The 22,844-nt window shown below is 35.7% G+C and overlaps 1 protein-coding gene across 11 annotated transcripts in view; it reads left to right on the top strand.

Annotated features, from left to right (window-relative positions):
• Nucleotides 1-22,844, top strand: part of STAU2 (staufen double-stranded RNA binding protein 2) — a 324,604-nt gene that overhangs the window by 127,682 nt on the left and 174,078 nt on the right. For all 11 annotated transcript variants that reach the window (XM_059394724.1, XM_059394721.1, XM_059394728.1 and 8 more), the window contains 4 exons: nucleotides 806-965; nucleotides 2,257-2,364; nucleotides 4,665-4,877; nucleotides 16,074-16,211. In XM_059394724.1, coding sequence (XP_059250707.1) covers nucleotides 806-965; nucleotides 2,257-2,364; nucleotides 4,665-4,877; nucleotides 16,074-16,211 — 619 coding nt within the window. The remainder of the gene's footprint in view (nucleotides 1-805; nucleotides 966-2,256; nucleotides 2,365-4,664; nucleotides 4,878-16,073; nucleotides 16,212-22,844) is intronic.

The raw sequence follows: 22,844 nt of genomic DNA, 5'->3' as shown, positions 1-22,844 counted from the left end.
TTACCCAGTACAATGTGTTTTTGTTCATTGTCATATTCCCTTGTCATAAAGAATGTCTTCCATAAGTAATTGTTGAGTTAATGAATTGGATTACATATTCTTGTAATTTTTTCTTAATTTCTTCTAGTTCTTTCTTCATTCAGCCCTTTTATCCCTTCATATTTACATCACTGCTGCTTTTAGTTGTAACTCCATCAGTTGTTGAACATAACCTGCTAAAAATGTTTTCTTTAAATATATTTTATTATGATATTGCTTACCTGCTTAAGAATTGGCTTATGTTCCCATTCTCTCTTATGTTCAGTCTGATCTTCTTGTTACTTGGCAAAGGACTTATTCCTTTGGAATGGAGTAGTAGCTCCATCTCTCTTCTCCTCCCATGTCTAGCCATAACTGTCTTCTGCTGAAGTCACCATCCTCTGCATGTTGTCCCCTAAGTGGGCTTACCAGTCTCCTGCTCTGTTGTGGCCCCCTTCAGCACCAGACCACTCAGCTCTCATCTCTCAAGATCTGGCTGAAAACCTCTACTAAAAGTTTTCTGTGATATAATTGAATAATTTCTATTATATTATATTTATTATTGTTTTCTATAATGTGTTTTTCATGGAGAAATATGTCTATAGCTATATTGATTCATATTTTGTCTTTTATAAATACATTCATGAGGTTAATACTTGGCTAAAGTGAATAAGAGAGTATATAGTACCTTATGTGGTTGCTATCATTTTCAAGAAAACAAATCTTACTCATGATTACAGAATGGCTTTACTGAACTAACATTAGTATTTTTATTTTCTTATCTTAGGTATCATTGCCCAATGCCCAAGATCTTTTATGTTCAGCTGACTGTAGGAAATAATGAATTTTTTGGGGAAGGAAAGACTCGACAAGCTGCTAGACACAATGCTGCAATGAAAGCCCTTCAAGCATTGCAGAATGAACCTATTCCGGAAAAGTCACCTCAGGTATGTTGCCGCTATATGTGACAGTCTCTTCCTTGTAGTTCCCCAGTGAGATTATTGACAAGACAAATAAATGTGTTTCTAAAAATAAAAGAAATAATATCTTCTGATAGGAAAGAATATTAGAGTGGTGAGCTGCTATGATTTCCTTCTCAGATCACCTGTCTACTCTACCAGACTCATGTGTTCCTCCTAGGATGACCTTACCTGTGAGAACTTTGGTCCACCTATGGATTTTACTTCTCAGGCGGAATAGTATTTGGGGACGTGAATAAGCTTGAGAAGTTGCATTCATTTACCCTTCATTTAATGCTATGTTTATTGAGCATAGATTACATTGTGTTCATTTAGAATCAAGGAGTTTCAAGTGGAAGAGATTTTCATAGATTTGTTTCAGACCTGTTTTATTTTACAGACCAGGGTATCAAGGCTGATGTTGAGTAATTGCACCTATTCCCATGGCTTTAGCAGCCTTCTCTATTGATTTCAAAATAGTATCTTTGGCTCAGACATGTCTTATAAGTCACCTCGTTTTTGAGCTCTCCACTTAGTTATTGCAAACTGTTCTGTTCAAGACCTATGTTTCCCTTGCCCTCAAACCTCTTGTCCTCTTTCTTTGAGATTCATCTTAGTTAATGGCTGACTTAGGTATTTTTCTGCGTGTACACTTTCATTATAACTTTTAATCTGTTTGCTTATCTGTTTTCACACTAAGTCATAAGTTTCTTGGCAGTAGGAATACTGTCTCTTGATCTTTTTATCTCTAATACTCTGGGATTCAATATATATGAATCTCTTCAGAATTATGTGTTAAAGAAGTGGATAACCAAATTGATGCCAGAGCCAGACATAGAGTTCCAAAATCCTGATTTGCATCCTGTAAGCTTTCTATAATTTGGTCTTTACAGAAGATTAAGAAGCATATTAGAATATCAGGGAAAGTGTTGTGTGTCTGTATGGTTGGGGGATAGACTGAGAATTGAGTCTGGGGACATAGTATGAATTCAAATTAGTATATGGTTAAGTAAAAGATTTCCACACTCAGCATTTATCCTTCCACTTTGAGCAAAAAAACAAAAAATGAAAAACGAAACAAAAACCCCTAAAAATTAAATTACAGAAAAGCCTCTCAGCAAAGCCCACCCCTCCTGTTTTTATATGGATAGGAACCCACAAGATACAGTCTCTGGTTTCTTGTTTCTTACTGTATTTTAAGTAGGCATCTTACGTGTAAATATATGTACAGTTTGTTTCAAAGTGAAGATTCATCGTCATACTATTTTTTGTGATTTAGAATGGCGAATCGGGAAAGGAAATGGATGATGACAAAGATGCGAATAAATCTGAGATCAGCTTAGTGTTTGAAATTGCTCTGAAGCGAAATATGCCTGTCAGTTTTGAGGTATGTGCTCAGTAGTGATCTTTCATTTCTCTCCACTGCTCCTCACTATTTGAAATAACAGATTAGTCAGCCGGCATACTAGTATCCTGAAAGAGTTAATGTGCTTCCTTATGTTCAAACTGTGTATTATGAAATCATATAGGCCCTGGGGAAAATAGAACTACTATAATATCATGGATTTCTGCTGATCTCTTTGGCTTTTCTGTATTAAATAATTTGTATATATGACATTTTAATTTTCATCATAAAATTTATTTTGTGAGTATAAGATAATTTAGTAAGGTTTGGTGTTTTTAATAGGATTAAATCGAAAGTATTCAAGTTAATAGTGACATAGATATATTACTACTAAATTCTTCTAAATTTGTGGAACCAAAATAGGTTTAAATTTAACTTTTACTAATAAATCACTAGGAAGTAATTAAGCAGGTCTCTACAACCAGATAAACATGTCACAAAATGTTTACAAAATGTGAAATTAAAAGGGAGAAATTTTAAATTATTATAATAACCTCCTTTATTAAGAGGTCACTAATTTTGTAACTCACATATCTAGAAAATAGGAAAAACCCAGGAAATAAGCTGAAATGGTTATGGAGTATCCTTCAAATTATGTATGTTTACTGACTAGAAAGCTCCCACATTTTATTTACTGCCAAGATCAATTGACCTTGACTGAGAACCTATCCTTAGACACAGTTCTCCTCATTTGGCTTATCTGATCTCTCACCCTATGGCAGATTAAAAGCAGCAAAATGAGGAAGGCAGGGATGCAATGTACTTGGGGATCTGTTGGTTCCACCAAGAAATGATGGGGGAGATATAGAAAACCTATCAAAATTTAATTACATATACTCAAAAGTTATTGAACATGGGCCTTTTAAAGGCTACAACGAATAGGAACAGTTTTATAAGTCTTAGAAGTCCTTGGAAGCATTAATATAGTATAGAATATTTAGTTTTCATAATGACGATCTAATGTGAGTAATACAGGGTCAGATATTTAGTATTCTGTCATTAAGCACGTACTTTTTTTTTTTTTTTTAATTGAAGGGGCTATCCATCAAAGTAATTAAAATAAACAGTTTTGGTGTTTCAGCTAGTAAACTGAAATTAAATAGGAAGTATGATTATCATAAGTTTTCTTATCCCAATAGTGTTGGATTATTGAGATAATAATAATTCAACATTATTGAATTAATCCAATTGAATACAATCCAGCTATGTTGTTTTGTATCCTGTGTTGTTTCCCTTTTCCTTTCCTAATTGGTATCTAATATTGTAAGACAGAATTTTAATATAAAGTTAAATGGTAAACTGTTTAACTAGGGTATCTTTTATAGGTCAGGATTTTGAAGGAGACTAAAGTTTTGAGCATTTGGGTTTTGGAAGGCATCTTTCCTCCAAAAGCTGGCATAGTTTAAAGAATACAGAATGTTGGGGCACCTGGGTGGCTCAGCGGGTTAAGCCGCTGCCTTCGGCTCAGGTCATGAACTCGGAGTCCTGGGATCGAGCCCCGCATCGGGCTCTCTGCTCAGCAGGGAGCCTGCTTCCTCCTCTCTCTCTGCCTGCCTCTCTGCCTGCTTGTGATCTCTCTCAAATAAATAAAATCTTTAAAAAAAAAAAAAAAAAAAAAGAATACGGAATGTTTAGGAACATTCACAGCTATTCCATTTCTAAGATAGGTATTTTTTTATGGTATGTCTACTTACCTTTTTAAGATGTTGCAGAAAGTAAACATTCCTTTCTATAAAACAGCCTTTGAGGACTCCATCAAAAATAGGTTATTTTTACCCATAAGTTATTTTTGAGAGGCTTCCACATGAAGGATGCTTTATGGGCTAGAGAACCCCAGGAAGAAGTAGTCTTGTACTTCAGTAACTTATTATAGGGAAGAAATTAGAGATGTACACAGTTAAATACAAATTATTGTTTTTTGGATGGTCTGTGTATGTAATCCAATATGGTGTGTTTTATATTCTTAATTTTCTGTTCCATAAGAAACTGGGTCACCATAATTAGAATTGCCTATTTTAAGCTAGTAAAACACAAATTTTGACTATGAATTGAATGTGTTTATTTGTTTTTTTGTTCTTTTGACTTCAGTTTATTAAGCATCATAAGTATCATAAGTGAATGTGCCTATATAATATCTATATAACTTTATTAAAGAAATCTATAATTTTGGCATAATTCTTTATAATTTAAATTTTGATTATAATATGAACATTTTAAAAAGATTCATGCGATGAGAACATTTCTTAAGTGCCTATACGAAATATTTTACTTATATTTAATAGGTTATTAAAGAAAGTGGACCACCGCATATGAAAAGCTTTGTTACTCGGGTGTCAGTGGGAGAGTTCTCTGCAGAAGGAGAGGGAAATAGCAAAAAACTTTCCAAGAAGCGTGCTGCCACCACCGTCCTCCAGGAGCTTAAGAAACTTCCGCCTCTTCCTGTGGTTGAAAAGCCAAAATTATTTTTTAAAAAACGCCCTAAAACAATAGTAAAGGTAAGTGTGTGCTTGTGAACACTGGTTAGTTTCGCTGTACCAGTATGATGGTAACTCTAGAGAAAAGTTTTTCTGTGGGGCAGACACCTACACCTGTGGATTATATGCAGTCCCAGAGTCAAGGGAGGCCCTGGACGGTAAATTAATAACTATTCTGTGTTGCTTTTAGGCACTGGACACCTGCGTTTGTTCATCAAACAATCATACCTTCCATATTTATTGTTCTTTATGGTTTTAAAAGATGCTTTTTCATTCGTGATCACCTTTTGTGTGCTTCTCATCAGGACTGTGCAAGATAGATGACGTTACCCCTTTTTCACAACTAAGGTTTTGTGAAACATGTCCAAAGACTTTGCTCACTCTGATTCACCTGGGGCTGCAGAGCAACTTGAACTACTCTGATTTCCAGACCTGTGTTCTTTCTGCATGCTAGTCTGTGCTATAGTGACTTCTCGGGATATCCTGAAATGGGGGTAGGTTACAGGGTAATAATCGCGTGAATGGTACCAGTGCTGGTGAGAGCAGCCGCAGCTAGTGCTCATAAAGCACTGTGTGTCCCAGCATTTCATGTGCTTTATCACATTTAATCCTCATAGCAGCCCCGTGAGGTAAGTGGTAGTGTTTTGTTTCTATTCTTTCAGTCACGTATACCTTGCCAAGGAAGAAAACAGAGCACGCAATTTTTCAAGATGTTGTAACTCTTTTACTAGAGCAGATTTTTTGTTGTTGTTTACACTACCACCAACAAAAAGCAAAAAAGGAATGAGATGATTTCAGTGCTGAGTACAGGACGCTGCCTGTGAGTGCTCAGTATGTAGGCGGTGCATGAGCTCCATTCACAGAAGGCCTTCAGCTGCTAGCATGTCAGTTGCCAAGTCAGAGTCACTAAGCGAACTTCTGGTTAGGCTCTACAGATCAAAGATTACAAGAATGTAGCAGGGTTAACCCTTGAACAACATGAGTCCATTTATATGCAGATTTTTCCTATAACTACACTATGGTAAATGTATTTTCTTTTCCTTATAATACATGTAACATACATAACAAATAGAATATGTGTTAATTCACTGTTTTAAGTTATTAGTGAGGCTTCTGATCAACCGTAGGTTATTAGTATTTAAGTTTGGGGGAATCAAATAAAAAGAAGTTATATATGGATTTTTGACTGAGTGGGGTATAGGTGTTTGCTCCCCCACATTGTTCAGGGGTCAACTGTACATTTTCTCTTTGATGAACCTCTTTTGTTTAGATTGTACAATGGTACAACTACAGTATTTTTATAGACTTTCTGCCTTTTGCACCTTTGTTTAATTTAAAGATACATGCATATGTATTTACATAAATATATAAACGTGTGTTCCTCTTATTTTTTTAAAAAAGATTTTATTTGACAGAGAGAGGACACAAGCAGAGGGCGTGACAGGCAGAGGGAGAGGGAGAAGCAGGCTCCCTGTTGTCCAAGGAGCCCAATGCAGGGCTCGATCCCAGGATGTTGGGATAATGACCTGAGTTGAAGGCAGACACTTAACGGACTGAGCCACCCAGGCACCCCGTACATGTGTTCTTCTTAATGAATACTATCATTATCTCCCTGAGAAGGTGTGGGTTATGTGTTCCCTGAAATAGCATTCTGCCTTTTATGTAAGGTAGACTAAAAATAAATGCCAAATAGATCCATGTGCCCTGAGTCCTCCTGGTTCTGAGGGCAGGCTTTCATTCATATCACGTGGTTAGGGAGTAGGATATGGCTTTAAGAACGCAACGTTTGGAATCAGTTTTGAGTATGAATCTCTGTGACCTGAGTAAGTTTACCTAACTTTTATAGTCTTATATTTATTTATTTATGAAAGTAGGAATAATAATTGAACTTGCTTCATAGGATTGTTACGTGTTAACTGAATTATACACAGAATGCATTAGTTATTATTAAATATTTATTAATAACATAAATTATACGTGCTCAATAAAGATTAACTATTGTTATTTCATTTGTAACAATGTCTATTCACATTTTATATGTATGTGAATATATCCATGGTCTGTTTTTTTCAATATTTTTTAAAGAATTTTTGTAGAAATACAAAGTAGAAATACAATGAAATATTAGTGTCAGGTGTACAATATACCGACTCAACACTCTATATTTTACTGAGTATTTGGTCACTATTTGTCACTTCATTATAACACTATTATTGACTATATTTTCTATGCTATACTTTTTATCTTTGCAACTTATTTATTTTGTAACTGGAAATTTTTAGCTCTTAATCCCTGTCACCTATTTCACCAATTCCCCTTCCCTCTGCCAACCACCAGTTTGTTCTCTGTATTAGTGAGTCTGTTTTGGTTTCTTTGTTTGTCTTAAGTCTTTTTATATATAAAATCTTTAGCTTTTCCATGATGGAAGAACACTGCTCTGCATCAGAATGGCAGCACAAAACTGGTCACAATAATTTCCAACTAATTTATTAAATTAAATTGAATCTTTTTTTAAGATTTTATTTATTTATTTGACAGAGAGAGAGATCACAAGTAGGCAGAGAGGCAGGTAGAGAGACAGAGAGAGGGGAAAGCAGGCTCCCTACTGTGCAGAGAGCCTGATGAGGGGCTCGATCCCAGGACCCTGAGATCATGACCTGGGCCGAATGAGAGGCTTAGCCCACTGAGCCACCCAGGCGCCCCAACTAAGTTGAATCTTAAGTTACAAATAGTGAGCCATTAGACTAGAAAAGATCTGTACATTTTTATGATAGAACATAAACATAACCCTTTTATGTTTATAAACATAAAAGGGTTATGTTTATAACCTTGCTTTTAACTATAGCCATTAAAGGCAAGATTATTATTTCAATGTTATTTCCCAGATTGGGGATAAACATTTTGAATTTTCATTATTTTTTGCTGCTACTTCTAGTATATAAGCATGTTATTCCAGAACTTTCTTCCTATCCACCATTCAGAACTCAGCTTGAACTTGACTTCTTTAGGGAAGCCTTCTTTGTTCTCCCCTACTCCCAGATTAGGTTAGCCCCTGCATTTTTCCTCACATACATCACACTTGGAATTATTTGTACCATGTCTGTCTTATGTTAAAATAAAATCTATAGACATCTTCTGAAATGTAAGGTTATTTTGAGAAAGCAGCATGCATACAATGAATTGGAATCTAGATAATTTTAAGTATGGTGGGCCAATAAATGGGTAGATTGAAATAATATCTTAGTTTGCAGCATTTTTATCCTTCCTTATAGGTCTTATACATCTAGGCTCTCCAGTTCCTTATTATTATTATTTTTAAAAGATTTTATTATTTATTTGACAGACAGATCACAAGTAGGCAGAGAGGCAGGCAGGGAGAGAGGAGGAAGCAGGCCCCCACTGAGCAGAGAGCCCAATGTGGGGCTCGATCCCAGGACCCTGGGATCATGACCTGAGCCGAAGGCAGAGGCTTAACCCACTGAGCCACCCAGGCGCCCCTCTCCAGTTCCTTATTATGCAGTAGAAGCAGAGAATAAACTATTGATGATTTACTCTGATTTTATTTAAAATAAAACATCACGTTATTTTAATTTTCTTAATCATGCTGTGATGTAGCTGTTATCCTGGTTTATAGATAGGATCCTTGATGTTTAAGAAACTTACCCATGATCATGTAACAGGTTCCAGGTCTAGTCATGTCTGATTCTAGTGCCCGTTTGAAACTGGTTGATTGTGAAATCTTTTTGGATTTTAAAATTAACTGTACAGAATTACCTTGTTGAAATGTAAGACTGCCCTCTGGATGTCTCTGGGTTTATATTTTGTTTTTTAATGTAGTTCTCTTCTGTAAGATGGGACTTCAGAGAAGTGTTTCTGATGTTGGAGATAAAATTTCCTGGACACAACAGTTACAAGACTTTCATACTAGTTTGTGGAAATACAACATAAAACTTGCTATCCGAGGAATAACTTAACTGTCAAGGATGCTAATAGTTAATTTCAATCAAGGGAAGGAACAGCCAGTCTTAATGTTCTCAGACTTCATTATTATCAAATTGGATTTAAGCATCTCATTTTTTTTTGTCACTGGAACCCATATCAACAACAGTTTTTGGAATTTGCAATTTTTTCTAAGAGGAGGGAGGGAGTGGCAGGGGGAGAGGAAGAGAGAGAATCTTGAGGCTCCATGCCAAGTGTGGAGCTGGATGCGGGGCTCAGTCTCATAGCCTTGAGATCATGACCTGAGCTAAAATCAGGAGTCACATGCTTAACCAACTGAGCCACCCAGATGCCCCATAGAACTTAAGAACATTTTTATAAAAGAGGCAAATTAAACAATGGAGACAATGTATCATTGAAAGTACATTTTTATTTCAATATCTTCATGAGCTAGGCAGGCTTCTTGTGCTAGATTCAGAGGCTTCCTTTCACCTTTTAATTGATACCCCAATCTTAGACTTACAATTTATTGTCTGTATTCATCTTTTCTCACCAGTACTTTACTTCCTTTATAATTCATTGAGTTTCCATTTTTCTGGTATGTAAGTAGAGGTAGAAACCATTATTTTATCAAAAGTTAACATTTTCCTTTCCTCTTCTACCTATTACAGTACTAAAGTTCTAAGTCTTTTTTTTTTTTTTTTTTTTTCTCTTACTCTCTCCTAGACTGCTGTTCATACTTTTAGGGCTTCAATTCAGTCTTTATATAGATGATTCCCAAATTCTCTTCTGTGCTCTACACTGCCTCTTAGACATCTTCACTTTGTAATTTTTTTTTTTTTAAAGATTTTATTTATTTATTTGACAGAGAGAAATCACAAGTAGATGGAGAGACAGGCAGAGAGAGAGAGAGGGAAGCAGGCTCTCTGCCGAGCAGAGAGCCCGACGCGGGACCCGATCCCAGGACCCTGAGATCATGACCTGAGCCGAAGGCAGCGGCTTAAACCACTGAGCCACCCAGGCGCCCTTCACTTTGTAATTTTGCAGGCATATCAAAGTCATTATAACCTCCTTCTCCTCCAGCATTACTTATCACAGTGCCTGGCATCACCATTCTGCTGCTGAAACAAAAGCCTGGAAGTCGTTTTTTAAAAAAATTAATTTAATTTTTTTCCAATATTCTAAAATTCACTGTTTATGCACCACACCCAGTGCTCCATGCAATACTTACCCTCCATAATACCCACCACCAGACTCACCCAACCCCCCACCCCTGCCCCTCCAAAACCCTTGGTTTGCATCTCAGAGTCCACAGTCTCTCATGGTTTGTTTCCCCCAACTCGCTTCTCTCCATGTTATTCCTTATGCTCCATAAGTAAGTGAAACCATATGACAATTGACTCTGCTTGACTTATTTCACTCAACATAATCTCTTCCAATCCTGTCCATGTTGATACAAAAGTTGGATGTTCATCTTTTCTGATGGACACATAATACACCATTGTATATATGGACCTTATCTTCTTTATCCATTCGTCTATGAAAGGGCATCTTGGTTCTTTCCACAGTTTGGCAACTGTGGCCATTGTTTCTATGAACATTGGGGGTACAGATGGCTCTTCTTTTCACTACATCTGTCTCTTTGGGATAAATACCCAGTAGTGCAATTGCAGGGTCATAGGGTAGCTCTGTTTTTAATTTCTTAAGGAATCTCCACACTGTTCTCCAAAGTGGCTGCACCAACTTGCATTCCCACCAACAGTGTAAGAGGGTTCCCCTTTTTCCCCATCCTCTCCAACACTTGCTGTTTACTGTCTTGTTAATTTTGGCCATTCTGACTGGTATAAGGTGGTTTTGATTTGAATCTTTCTGATGGCTAATGATGAACATATGTCTGTTAGCCATTTGTATGTCTTCTTTGGGGAAGTGTCTGTTCATGTGTTCTGCCCATTTTTTGATGTGATTATCTGTTTTGTGTGTGTTGAGTTTGAAGAGTTCTTTATAGATCTTGGATATCAGCCCTTTATAGTGTCATTTTCGAATATCTTCTTGTGAGTCATTTTTAACTTCTTTCTTAGCCATTTTATCTAATCAGTTGTCAAGAAGTCCTGTTGAACCATTATCAGGTTAAGTATTTCTTTCTTTCTTTTTTTTTTTTTAAAGATTTTATTTATTTATTTGACAGAGAGAGATCACAGTAGACAGAGAGGCAGGCAGAGAGAGAGAGAGGGAAGCAGGCTCCCCGCTGAGCAGAGAGCCCGATGTGGGACTCGATCCCAGGACCCTGAGATCATGACCTGAGCCGAAGGCAGCGGCTTAACCCACTGAGCCACCCAGGCGCCCCTCTTTTTTTTTTTTTTTTTTTTAAGATTTTATTTATTTATTTGACAGACGGAGATCACAAGTAGGCAGAGAGGCAGGCAGAGAGAGAGAGGGGGATGCAGGCTCCCAGCCGAGCAGAAAGCCCGATGCGGGTTTCAATCCCAGGACCCTGGGATCAAGACCTGAGCCGAAGGCAGAGGCCTTAACCTACTGAGCCACCCAGGCGCCCCAGGTTAAGTATTTCTTAAATTGGTTCATTTTTTTCCATTCCTCTGCCACTCCTTTGGTTCAGCTCACAATCATCTCTTGCTTGAACTGCTATAGCAGGTTTTTAATTGGCCTTCCTATAATACTTTTGATATTAACTGATATTTTAAAAAGTGTTATCTTTTAGAGACATCAGTCAGATCATGTCATGCTTCTGCTTGAAATCTTTCAGTAACTTCCCGTTACTCCTTGGATAAAGTCCAAAATCATAAACATAATTTAAAAGATCCTGCAGGATCTGACCTATAGCACCAAATTAGATATGGTTGAGACCCAGCAGTTCTTAGGAGGAGCTCACTGTATACATAAGTTTAGTGTAACATCCGTCGTCTGTAGCATATTGATAGCCCTTGTCTCTTATACCTGTTTTAGAAGAAATTTTCACTGTTGGAAATGTGATAAATATAAAGCTTTATTTCTAGAAATAATATATGAAGAAAGTTCATATCCACAGAGATTTGCAAAGGTTTTTTTGTTTTTAAACCTTTTAGAAGGCACTAAAACAGCCATATGTAAGTTTAAAAAGATTTAAAAAGCTTTCCTCACAAACATTACCCATATAGTGTTAAAAATAGAGTGTCTTCTAAATGGTTTATATAATATTTGTTTGTAAGTTAAAAAGCATGCTAAGTAAGACCTACTGCCCAACTTGAATATAAAACGTTTCTCAGTGAGATTGAAGCTGTGTGTGAGCCCCTCTCCTGTCACATCCATATATCACCTCCCATAGTTAATCATAATCATTGGTTTTATATTTAACAATTCCTTATCTTATAATTTTACTATATGTTTGTTTTTCTGAAAAAATGGCATTTGGTTAGTTAGCTTTTAAAACAGCTTTGTTGAGGTATAGTTGACATTTAATGAAGTGTACATATTTAAAGCAAATGATTTGTTTTGATACATGTGTACACCTGTGTAACCATGACCATCATCAAGGTCATGAACCTATCCATCGCTTCCAAAAGTTTCCTCATGCCCCTCTATAATTCCTCCCATCTTCTGTTACCAAGAAACTACCCTTTTTTTGGCTGGCTTCTTTCACTTAGCATAAATCATTTCAAGATTCATTCATGTTGTTCCATGTACCAGTTATTGGTTCTATTTTTGTGCCAGTTGTATTTTGTCTTATAATTACACCAACCTTTGTTTACCCATTCATCCTTTGGTGGATAATTTGGATGTTTCTCATTTGGGGCTATAAATAAAGCTGCTATGAACATTTCTGTATAAATCTCATGAGCTAAGCTTTCCTTTTTTTAGGAGGGAGTAGTAAATGCTTGGAAGTGAATGACTTGGTCATTTAGTAGGTATATATTCAACATTTTAAGAGATGGCCAGTTGTTTCTTTTTTTTTTTTTTAAGATTTTATTTATTTATTTGACAGAAATCACAAGTAGGTGGAGAGGCAGGCAGAGAGAGAGAGAGAGAGCGAGCAGGAAGCAGGCTCCCCGCTGAGCAGAGAGCCCGATGCGGGGCTCGATCCCAGAACTCTGGGATCACGACCTGAGCCGAAGGCAGAGGCTTTAACCCGCTGAGCCACCCAGGCGCCCCAATGGCCAGTTGTTTCTTAACATGAATATACTGTTTTATATTCTCATCAGCCTTGTGTCCTTTCTAATACATAGTATAGTCTTAAATTTCAGTTGTGCAGATACATGTGTATTGTGGTTTTAATTCACATTTCTCCAGTGACTAATGATATTGAGCATTTTTTATGTGTTTGGTAGCACATGAAGCTTGATGAAGTGTTCTTCGGATCTTTTGCCCATTTAAAAAATTAGGGAATTTAAATAATAATAAAAATAATAAAATTTAAATAATAATAAATTTATTACTGAATTTTGAGAGGTCTTCATATACTTAGCATACAAGTTATTTTTCAGTGAGAATTCTTTTTTTTTAATTGGAAGCATAAATGACATGCAATATCCTCTTAGTTTTAGGTGTACATCATAGTGTTTCAATATTTTTATATGTTATGAAATGATCCCCATGAAGTCTAGTTACCATCTGTCACCATACAGTTGTTATAATATTACCGACTACATTCCTTAGGCTGTACATTACATCCCTATGGCTTATTTATTTTATAACTGGAAGTTTATATCTCTTAATCCCCTTTACCTCTTTTACTCCCCTCCCCCTGCAAGTTCTTGATCAGATATGTGGTTTGCAAATATTTTCTCCAAGCCTAGGACTTGTCCTTTTGAAAGAAGAGAAATTACTAATTTTGAAAAATTCCCGTTTATTATTTTTATGGAATATGATTTTAGGGTTGTACCTAAGCAGTTGTCACCTAACCAAGTCACAAAAATTTCACCTGTATTTTCTTCTGGAAGTTTTATGGTTACAGATATTACATTTAAGTCTGTAAACCATTTGCGTTATTTTTTGTAATGGTGTGAAGTATGGAGTTTTGGGGTTTTCGTTTTTTTGCCTATGAATATTCAATTGTTCTAGTACCAGTGGTTGAAAAGACTGCCCTTTCTCCAATGAATTGCTTTTATACCTTTGTCAAAAATCAGTTGACGATGTTTGTATGGGTCTGTTTCTGGACTTCATTAATCTCTTTGTCTGTCTTTATGCCAATACTATACATACTGTATTGATTACCATAGCTTTATAATAAATCTTGAAGTCAGGTAGTCTGGGTCCTCCAGTTTTGTTCTATTTTTCAGTCATTTGTTTATTTGTCTTTTGCATTTCTACATGAATCTTACCATTAGCTTATGAATTATTATAAGAAAAAGCCCAGTGGGATTTTGATTGGGATTGCAATGAATTGATCAATCTGAAGAGAAATGACATTTTAAGAATATTGAGTCCTCTGATCCATGACCATATATGTCTGTCCATTTATTGAGATCTCATTTAATTTCATTAGTGTTTTGTGGTTTTAGTGGGCTTTACATAAATTATATCATCCTGTATTTATTCTTCTGTGCTTGCTTTTCTTAAAGCTTTTGTTTTCTTTTTAAATCATTCATTTTGAGGCATGTAGCTATCCTTAATTCATTTCCTTTTCTTTCTTTTTTTCTTTTTTAAGATTTTATTTATTTATTTAACAGACAGAGATCACAAGTAGGCAGAGAGGCAGACAGAGAGTGAGAGGAAGGGAAGCAGGCTCCCTGCCGAGCAGAGAGCCTGATGGCGGGACTCGATCCCAGGACTCTGGGATCATGACCTGAGCCGAAGGCAGAGGCTTTAACCCACTAAGCGACCCAGGCGCCCCTTTTCTTTTCTTTCTTTAAAAGATTTTAATTATTTATTTGAGAGAGAGAGAAAATGCAAGCAGGGATATCGGCAGGGAGATTGGCAGGCAAAGGGAGAAGCAGGCTCCCTGTTGAGCAAGGAGCCTGATGCGGGACTCAATCCCAGGACCCTGGGATCATAACCTGAGCCACCACTAATTCATTTTCATTGTTATATGCCACTCTACTATATAAATATGCCATAATTTATTTGTTCTTTTGCTGATGACTGTTCAGGTTGTTTCTAGGTTTTTGTTTTTTTTTTTTTTTCTTTGCTATTTCAAATAATATAGCTCTGGATATTCTTGTACGTGTGAGCTAGTGCATATGGGCAACAGTTTACTAGGGGTATAACATGCCTGTGAATAGGCTACTGGTTTTTGTCTTTGCCAAATTGCTTTTCAATTTATATTACTATCACTGTATAAGTTTTTTTTTTTTAAGTTTATTTATTTTTTAGTAATCTCTACACCCAGTGTGGGGCTTGAACTCACGGCCCCAGGATCAAGGATTGCATGCTCGCTTGATTGAGCCAGCCAGGTGCCCCAGTATTGTATAGGTTTTTGTTACTCTGCATCCTCACTAATTGGGGCTGTCAGACTTCTTAATTTTTGTAAGTGGATGGGTATGAAATAGTGTCTCACTATGGCTTTAACATGCATTTTCTGAGTCTTAATGAGATTATCTTTTCATGTTTTTTTCTTCTGTTAAATATCTATTCACCTCTTTTGCCTATTTTTCTTTTACATTGTCTTAATACTTTCTAGGAGTTTAAAAAAATATATTTTGGGGCACCTGGGTGGCTCAGTTGGTTTAATAAAAAAATTAAAAGGATATGTATTTTAGATACTGGGTATATCTTTTTTTGGTTGTATGTATTTCAGGTATCTTTTCCTAGTTCATGGCTTGTCTCTACATTCTTTTTGGAATGTGTGTGCGTGCATGTTTAAGATTTTATCCATTTATTTGAGTGGGGTGGAGAGAGAGATAACATGAGCACTGGGAGAGGCAGAGGGAGAGAGACGAGCAGACTCCCTACTGAGCAGGGAGCCTTATACAGGGCTCAATTCCAGGAACAGGAGACTAGGACCAGAACCAAAGTCAGATGCTCAACCAACTGAGCTACCCAGGTGCCCCCTTTTTTGGTGTTTTTTGATGAATAGAAGTTGCGAAGCAACTCTAAGATATTGAAGATTTGAAAAGCAGACTTAACCCAACTTATCAATAACACCCTAAATTCCACAGAAGCCTTTGTTTCAGATCCATTCTATGATTTACCTTTCTAAATCTTCTTAAATGACTATCCAGTTACATTATCCTCTCTAGTTTAGGTTTTGGGTTGCAGAGGGTGAGGGGACAACCGTTCTTTCTTTAAGGATCCAAAAACAAGTTTACAGAGCATGTTCTGAGATTTTTTTCTGAAATTATTTTTTAGGCTGGACCAGAATATGGTCAAGGAATGAACCCCATTAGCCGCCTGGCTCAAATTCAACAGGCCAAAAAGGAAAAGGAGCCAGATTATGTTCTGCTTTCAGAAAGAGGAATGCCCCGACGTCGGGAGTTTGTGATGCAGGTATTTCTAATATTTATATTAGAAGAAAATTTTTGAAACACTGAAAAAAAAATTGGAAACACCCAGGTTGTAATAGAGACATGGGGGAAGGGCAAACTAGGAACTAATAACAATCCTTCCTTCTAGGCCCACCTACCAACGTGGTTGAAGCATTCAAGTGTCAAGGACGTGCTAGAATAGACAGTCTGGGTTTTTGAAGGGACTGTGAGTTCACACAGGTTATTGACCACAGAGTTTCTAATGTAGAATGGCTATCTCTAACTTACGTTACGGTTTCCAGCCGGAGGCTGTTAAAGACTGGGAAATCGGATACAGATGGAATTAGAAACATCATTTAGAAGATAGATGTCGTAGATGGAATAGGGCCAAGAGCATGAGCTTTTTGAGTTATCCGGAAAATCAAGAAAAGAAAGCTGACTTCCTACCTAACTCTGGTGAGGACCGAGAGACTCAGAACCGCTGAGATTTAGGCCTCTAGAGATTTAGAGGTTGCAGATTGACGTACAATGCCTAAAATACCCGCCTTTTAAAATTCTGCCTGTTTTTCTTCATTTGCCAATGTAAGCCCCAATATCGAAGAAACCTTAGATTCTTATTATGTAAATTTCAAACATATCCAAAGGTGGTTATACTTAATAGTAAACTGTAAACAATAATGTAATGGACTAGCAGTGGCATATGAGGAATATGACTAATATCCAAACACAACAATGAAGACTTTTTCTGCCACACTTGCTTCAGCTGTCAATTTTTCTTTCCTCCTTCCGTCCCTTCCATCTTTTCTTGAGGTATTTCAGAGCTAATATCTAGCCACATACCATTTCAGCTTACCTACTTAGTGTATATCATTAAAAAATATGGAAGTTTTCCCTTATGTTCTTACATTGGGCATGATTCATATTCATTAGAATCATCTAATACTCAGTCCATATTTAAATTCTCCTTGTTGTCCCAGAACTTTTTATTATAATTGGCTTGTCAAAGAAACTTTTTCCAGTCAGACCCGTGGATCTCACCTTTAATGTAATCCAGTTAAAACCCACATATATCTATTAAGTGCTCACCATGTGGTGGACATTTTGGCAGTAACATGTAGTGTCTTATATTTATTAACTTTTCATACATATCATTTTTTTTTTTAAGATTTTATTTATTTATTTGAGACAGAGAGAGAAAGAGTGCCTATGCACACAAGCCAGGGGAGGGGCAGAGAGGGAGGAGGAGGAGGAAGAGGGAAAGAATCCCAATCAGACGCCATGCTGAGTGTGAAGCCTGACTCAGGGCTTGATCTCATCACCCAAGATCATGACCTAAGCTGAAACTAAGTGTCATCACTTAACCAACTGAGCCACCCAGGCACCCCCTTTTCATGCATTTCTTAATTTTACCTTCTTTCCCAATTTATAATCTCCACATTTCTTTATCTCATAGTACCCAATATAGTATATGTACATAGCAGTACCTTAAGAAACCTTTGGTGTGTATTTGCTGCCTATCTGCCTGACTGAGAGCTAGTTGTTTGGCTTTGTTGGAGATGTAAACTTAACAATGCAGTCACAGATAAACCATGGCTGGGAACCTCAATATACAAAAAGGGGAGATTGCTCCTATGACTAGTAAACACATACTGTCTAGATGTCATTAGACCCAGAACAGTCTTATTCTAGTCTTTTCACTTCATAAAACACTTAACCATTTTTCCTTTTACATGTTTAGGAGAATTCTAGGAAGAATTCTAGAATATATTTTTTGAACTCCGAAAGAGGAAAAAAAGGGGAAGGGGGGAAAAAATCACCTAAAACTTAGACCTATATTAGGAATAAAAACTGACTTTGAGTTTATTAAACAATTTTTTTTTCCTGCAGAATATATTGAGTACCCCTTCTGAAAAAGGAATTTAGAATATCTTAGGCCAGCTTCCATTTTATGGGTATTCATAAACATTCTAGTCAAATGGGAACATTTGGCTGTGCTTTTAAATGTTTTCACACTGAATTCATATTGCTTTCCCCTTCTGGAATCCCCAGTGGATTCATTATAGTATTGCAGCAAGTTTATCAAAGTAAAGGCTTTTGTATAAACTACTTAAGCAGTGTTATCATTTGTTATAACTGAATGTGGAAGTAAAAATATCTAGAGGTAATATAATACGCTTATACTTATCTATCACTATAAAAAATAAAGATAAGTTTGTATGTTATAAAGTAGATGCAGTTACTTGTATTGATTACTAGGCAAAGAAAAATCTCTGATAAGATTATTTGGATATTTATTTCCAGAGCATATTTCTTAAAGCTTTTTTTTTATATAAGAAAGCTTTTTATATTTTATATCTTAATTTTTTGAAGAGAAAATAATGACAACTAAATTAAATGGATATCGCTTATACACATTGTATATAGCACATTCTATTGAGTTAATTTTTCCTACCTGTGATTAAAATCTCAGGTTTTTAAAATATAAAGCAAATTTCATCAGTTTTATTTGTGACTCACTGAAAGATAATTGATTGTCTTTGGTATATGCTATTTTAGAATTGTTTTTAATTTTTTGAGGATTTGACTTGTTTAAGTGATTTGTTTAAATGTAAAAATCTGGCAGTCTTAAAGTTACTGCTTAGCAAAATAATTGAACTGCTTTGCAGACAAATTAACATTTTAGTGTAAAAATATTTAATGGTTAAAAATTTTTTGAGTTTTCTAGAAAGATGACTTACAAAGTTTACTTATATACTTAATTGCTTTTATAATGATGTGATTTTTCTTTTTTTTTGAGTGACCATTGTGTTTGTTAGGGAATCAAAGTCCTTCAGCACACTCACCTTTTCCAGTAGTAACAAATAAGTCTGGGATAACTACCTGCAAACTGTTGAGCCATGCCTCCATAAAAACTTGTGAGAAGCGAGGGGTGAGTGAATGGCAAAAATGAATCTGGAAGCACCTTTTCTAACACTCAGTCCTGAAGTTGTCAGAGTAGGTCAGATGGGAAGCTGGCAGATTCAGATCCAATGTGAATGCCGAGATGGGAACAGCATTCCCCAAGAGCAGGAGACTGGAGTCAAAGAGTATAAGGCCTGGGTGGAGAAATGTGATTTAGAGATGAAGCAGCAAAAGAATTGAATGAGAGTGAGTGACATACGTAGCATGAAAAAACCAGATGATACTTTTTTGTTGTTGTTGCTCGGTGATCTTGCTTCCATTTACTTTGGCAAGTCTTTTGACCCTCAGAGCAGTAGAGGAAGCTTCTGACGTAGCTAGCCTAATCTGTTAGCTTGCAAGCATTCCAGCAACAACACAGGGGTGGGTGAAGCTGGGGAAGCAGAGAAAACACTGGGAAAAATAACAGGTATCAGGCCTGGCTTTAGCCAAGGACTCAAGCGCATTATAGCTAGGGCCTGCTGTGTTCAGGCCAGGGCAGGCCAGCACAGATATGGCAGGTCACATGTGTTCACTCCGCTCCAGGGAACCACTGTGGACCACAATTGATAAGTGCTTCTGAGTGAGGTCTGTAGAATCCAGCTGAGTTGTCATAATGTGATGGTTTCTAGTTTTGGAAGAAAAAGCAATGAAATATTTCAAAGACATGGCACAGATTTGAACTGTGACATTTGTGATAGTTGTTACAGAAATTCTATAATAAATATATTTTCAGTGTTTCGTACACTACAAGAATTAGGTCATTTAGTTCATCTTTACTAAAATTCGATGAAAAGTATAATTTCTTTGTCATATAATTTGCACATTGTTTATATTTAAGGTTTATGGGTTTTTTTTTTCTAACCACTGTGTTAGAAGTACTTTGTTCACTGAATCTTAAAAGTAGTGATAGAAATGGTAACACGGAACCTGAATACTATATAAGAATAAATGGCAAACAGTACACAAGTCTGGTTACCAGATGGGAATCGGTATGTTCTGAGACAAATGAAATAGCCAATTATGCTTTCACCCAAAAGCCAGAAAAGAAAACTGTGGGCAGAAGTATCATGCTTTATATCTGAAAACTAAATTTAGTTGTACTACATACTAATTCATTGCCAGTACACAGTATATTATAATTGTGAAATTTTATTAAAGTGGCATGAAACTATTGAAGCTAATTTTTTTCTAAACAAAGCACAGTGACATCTGGTCAAACAATCCAAATTTTCAAATATAGATTGCCTGTTCAGCTCTCTTGCTTACTTTTGTACAGTTTTTAAAAAAATTAACATAGAGGCATTCATTATATATTCTGGAATGTGAATCCTTTTTAGTTACATGACATTTCAAATCTCTTTCCTTGTGTTGTGACTCTCCTTTTTTCCCCCCGACTTTAGTGATGCTCTCTTGAGGAACAGAAGTAATTAATTTTAATGCTGCCAAATTCCTCCTCAAAAAGATCTTGGTTGGTCTTAGCACTTTGTATTTCCATGAAAATTTTGGAATCAGCTTGTCAAATATTGTAAAAACATGTGTGGAATTTTGATGAAAATTTATTGAATTTATAGGTCATGTTGAAGAGAATTGATATCATACTGATTTTCAGTGCATGAGTATGGCATATCTCTACTTATTAAGTTTATCTTAATTTTTCTTGGTGCTTATTATTTTCTGTATAAAGTTCTTAAACATCATAGGTATTTGATTTGCATTTAATAACTTATAATTTTCTACTTGATTGTTGATGGGATATAAAAATGCAATTGGCTTTTGTATACTACTATTTACATAGAAAACTTGACACTCATAAATTCTCATAATTTATCTGTAGATATTCTTGGATTTCCTATGTAAAAAACGTATCTCCAGATAATGATGGTTTGTTTTTATACTTCTAATTCTATACCATATTTTTTCTTGCTCTATTGTTCTGTCTAGGATTTGTAGTAAAATGTTAAATGCTAGTATAAATAGAAGTCATCCTTGTCTTGTTTCTAATTTCAGAATTTCAACATTAAGTATAACATTTGCTGAGGTTTGCTATAGGTTTTTTACAAAATGCCCTTCATCGTATTTAGGAAGTTCACTTTTTTCTCTAGTTTACTAAGAATTTTTATTATGAATAGATGTTGAGTTTTATCAAATGCTTTTGCTCCATTTATTATGATGACCGTATGTTTTGTCTTCTCAACCTATTAATATAGCAGATTCTGTTTACAGATTTTGTTTGACTTTCAAATGTTAGACCAGTCTTAAATTTCTGTGATAAACCTAACTTGGTCATGATTTTTCTTTCTTTATATTGCTTTGTTCAGTTTACTCTTATATAGTTTAAACTTTAGCAGTTATATTCATGAATGAAATTGGTCTGTAAAATTTTTTCTTATACTGTTCTTGTTGGATTTTGGAATCAAAGTGATACCTCACTGAATAATTGGGGACTGATATCTCTTTTTCTATTCTTAGATGAATTTTTGTAAGACTAACATTATTCTTCCTTAAATATTAGGTAGAACTTGCTGGGAGGAGCTCTCTGGAGTTTTCTTTGTGGAAATGCTTTTAATTATTACTATTTTTTAATGGTTATAGAGCTATACAGTTCAGGGTTTATTCTATGCCAGTTTTGGTAATTTGTATTGTTGAGGAATTTTTCCACTTTATTTAAATATTCAAAAAATTTTAGCTGAAATATTCAATATCCCTTGTTATTTTTTAAAAGATTTTATTTATTTGACATGGAGAGAGAGAGAGCATAAGCAGGGAGATCAGAAGAGGGAGAAGCAGACTCCCCACTAAGCAGAGAGCCGTGTAGGACTTGATCCCAGAAGAAAGGCAGACACTTAACCAAACTGAGCTACACAGGCACCCCTATCCCCCCCCCTTTTTTTTAATGCTATATAAGATGTAATACAACAAAATGTAATGTATATAATGCTATACAACAAAATCTCCCATTTTCATTCTTATTCATGTCTTCTCTTACTTTTCCTTGATAAGTCTTAATCTTTGATTTATCATTTTATTAGTCTTTTCAGGAAACCAACTTTTGGCTTTTTAAAATTTTTTATCGTATTTTGTTTTCTATTTTCCTTAATTTCTGCCCTTGTCTTTATTCTTCTATTTTCTTTGGATTCATTTTTCTCTAATAGCTTCTTGAACTGGATGTTTAGCTCATTATATTCCCTAAACTTTTATGACTATATATTTTCTTCTCGACCCTCCATTAGCTGCAAACTTCAAATTCTGATATTTTGTATTTCCATTATTACTTACTTAAAATATTTTCTAATTTTTACTGGGGTTTCTTCTTTGCCTGTTAGATTATTCAGACTATTTTGTTTAATTTATGAAGTTGTGATTATCTTCTTGTTTGCTGCTTTGATCGCTTATTGAGACCAATTCATAAAAACAAATCTCACTGTGGTTGTGTATTTCTTATTTGTCCTTGTAATGCTGTACTTCTTGCTTTCTTTTTAAAAATTTTCTTAATGTATTTATTTGGGAGCACGTGGGTAGCTCAGTCAATTAAGCATCTGCCTTTGGCTCAGACCATGATCCCAGGGTCCTGGGATTGAGCCCCTGCTCAGCATTAAGTCTGCGTCTCTCTGATCCTCCTCCTGCTTGTTTGCACTCTCTCTCTCTCTCTGTCTTTCTCTCATTCTCTGTCTCTCAAGTAAATAAAATCTTAAAAAAAATTTTTTCCTTTTAACGT

The sequence above is a fragment of the Mustela nigripes genome, chromosome 3, assembly GCF_022355385.1.
Source record: "Mustela nigripes isolate SB6536 chromosome 3, MUSNIG.SB6536, whole genome shotgun sequence".
In the NCBI taxonomy this organism is placed as follows: Eukaryota; Metazoa; Chordata; class Mammalia; order Carnivora; family Mustelidae; genus Mustela; species Mustela nigripes.
This window is presented reverse-complemented; position numbering and strand designations above follow the sequence as displayed.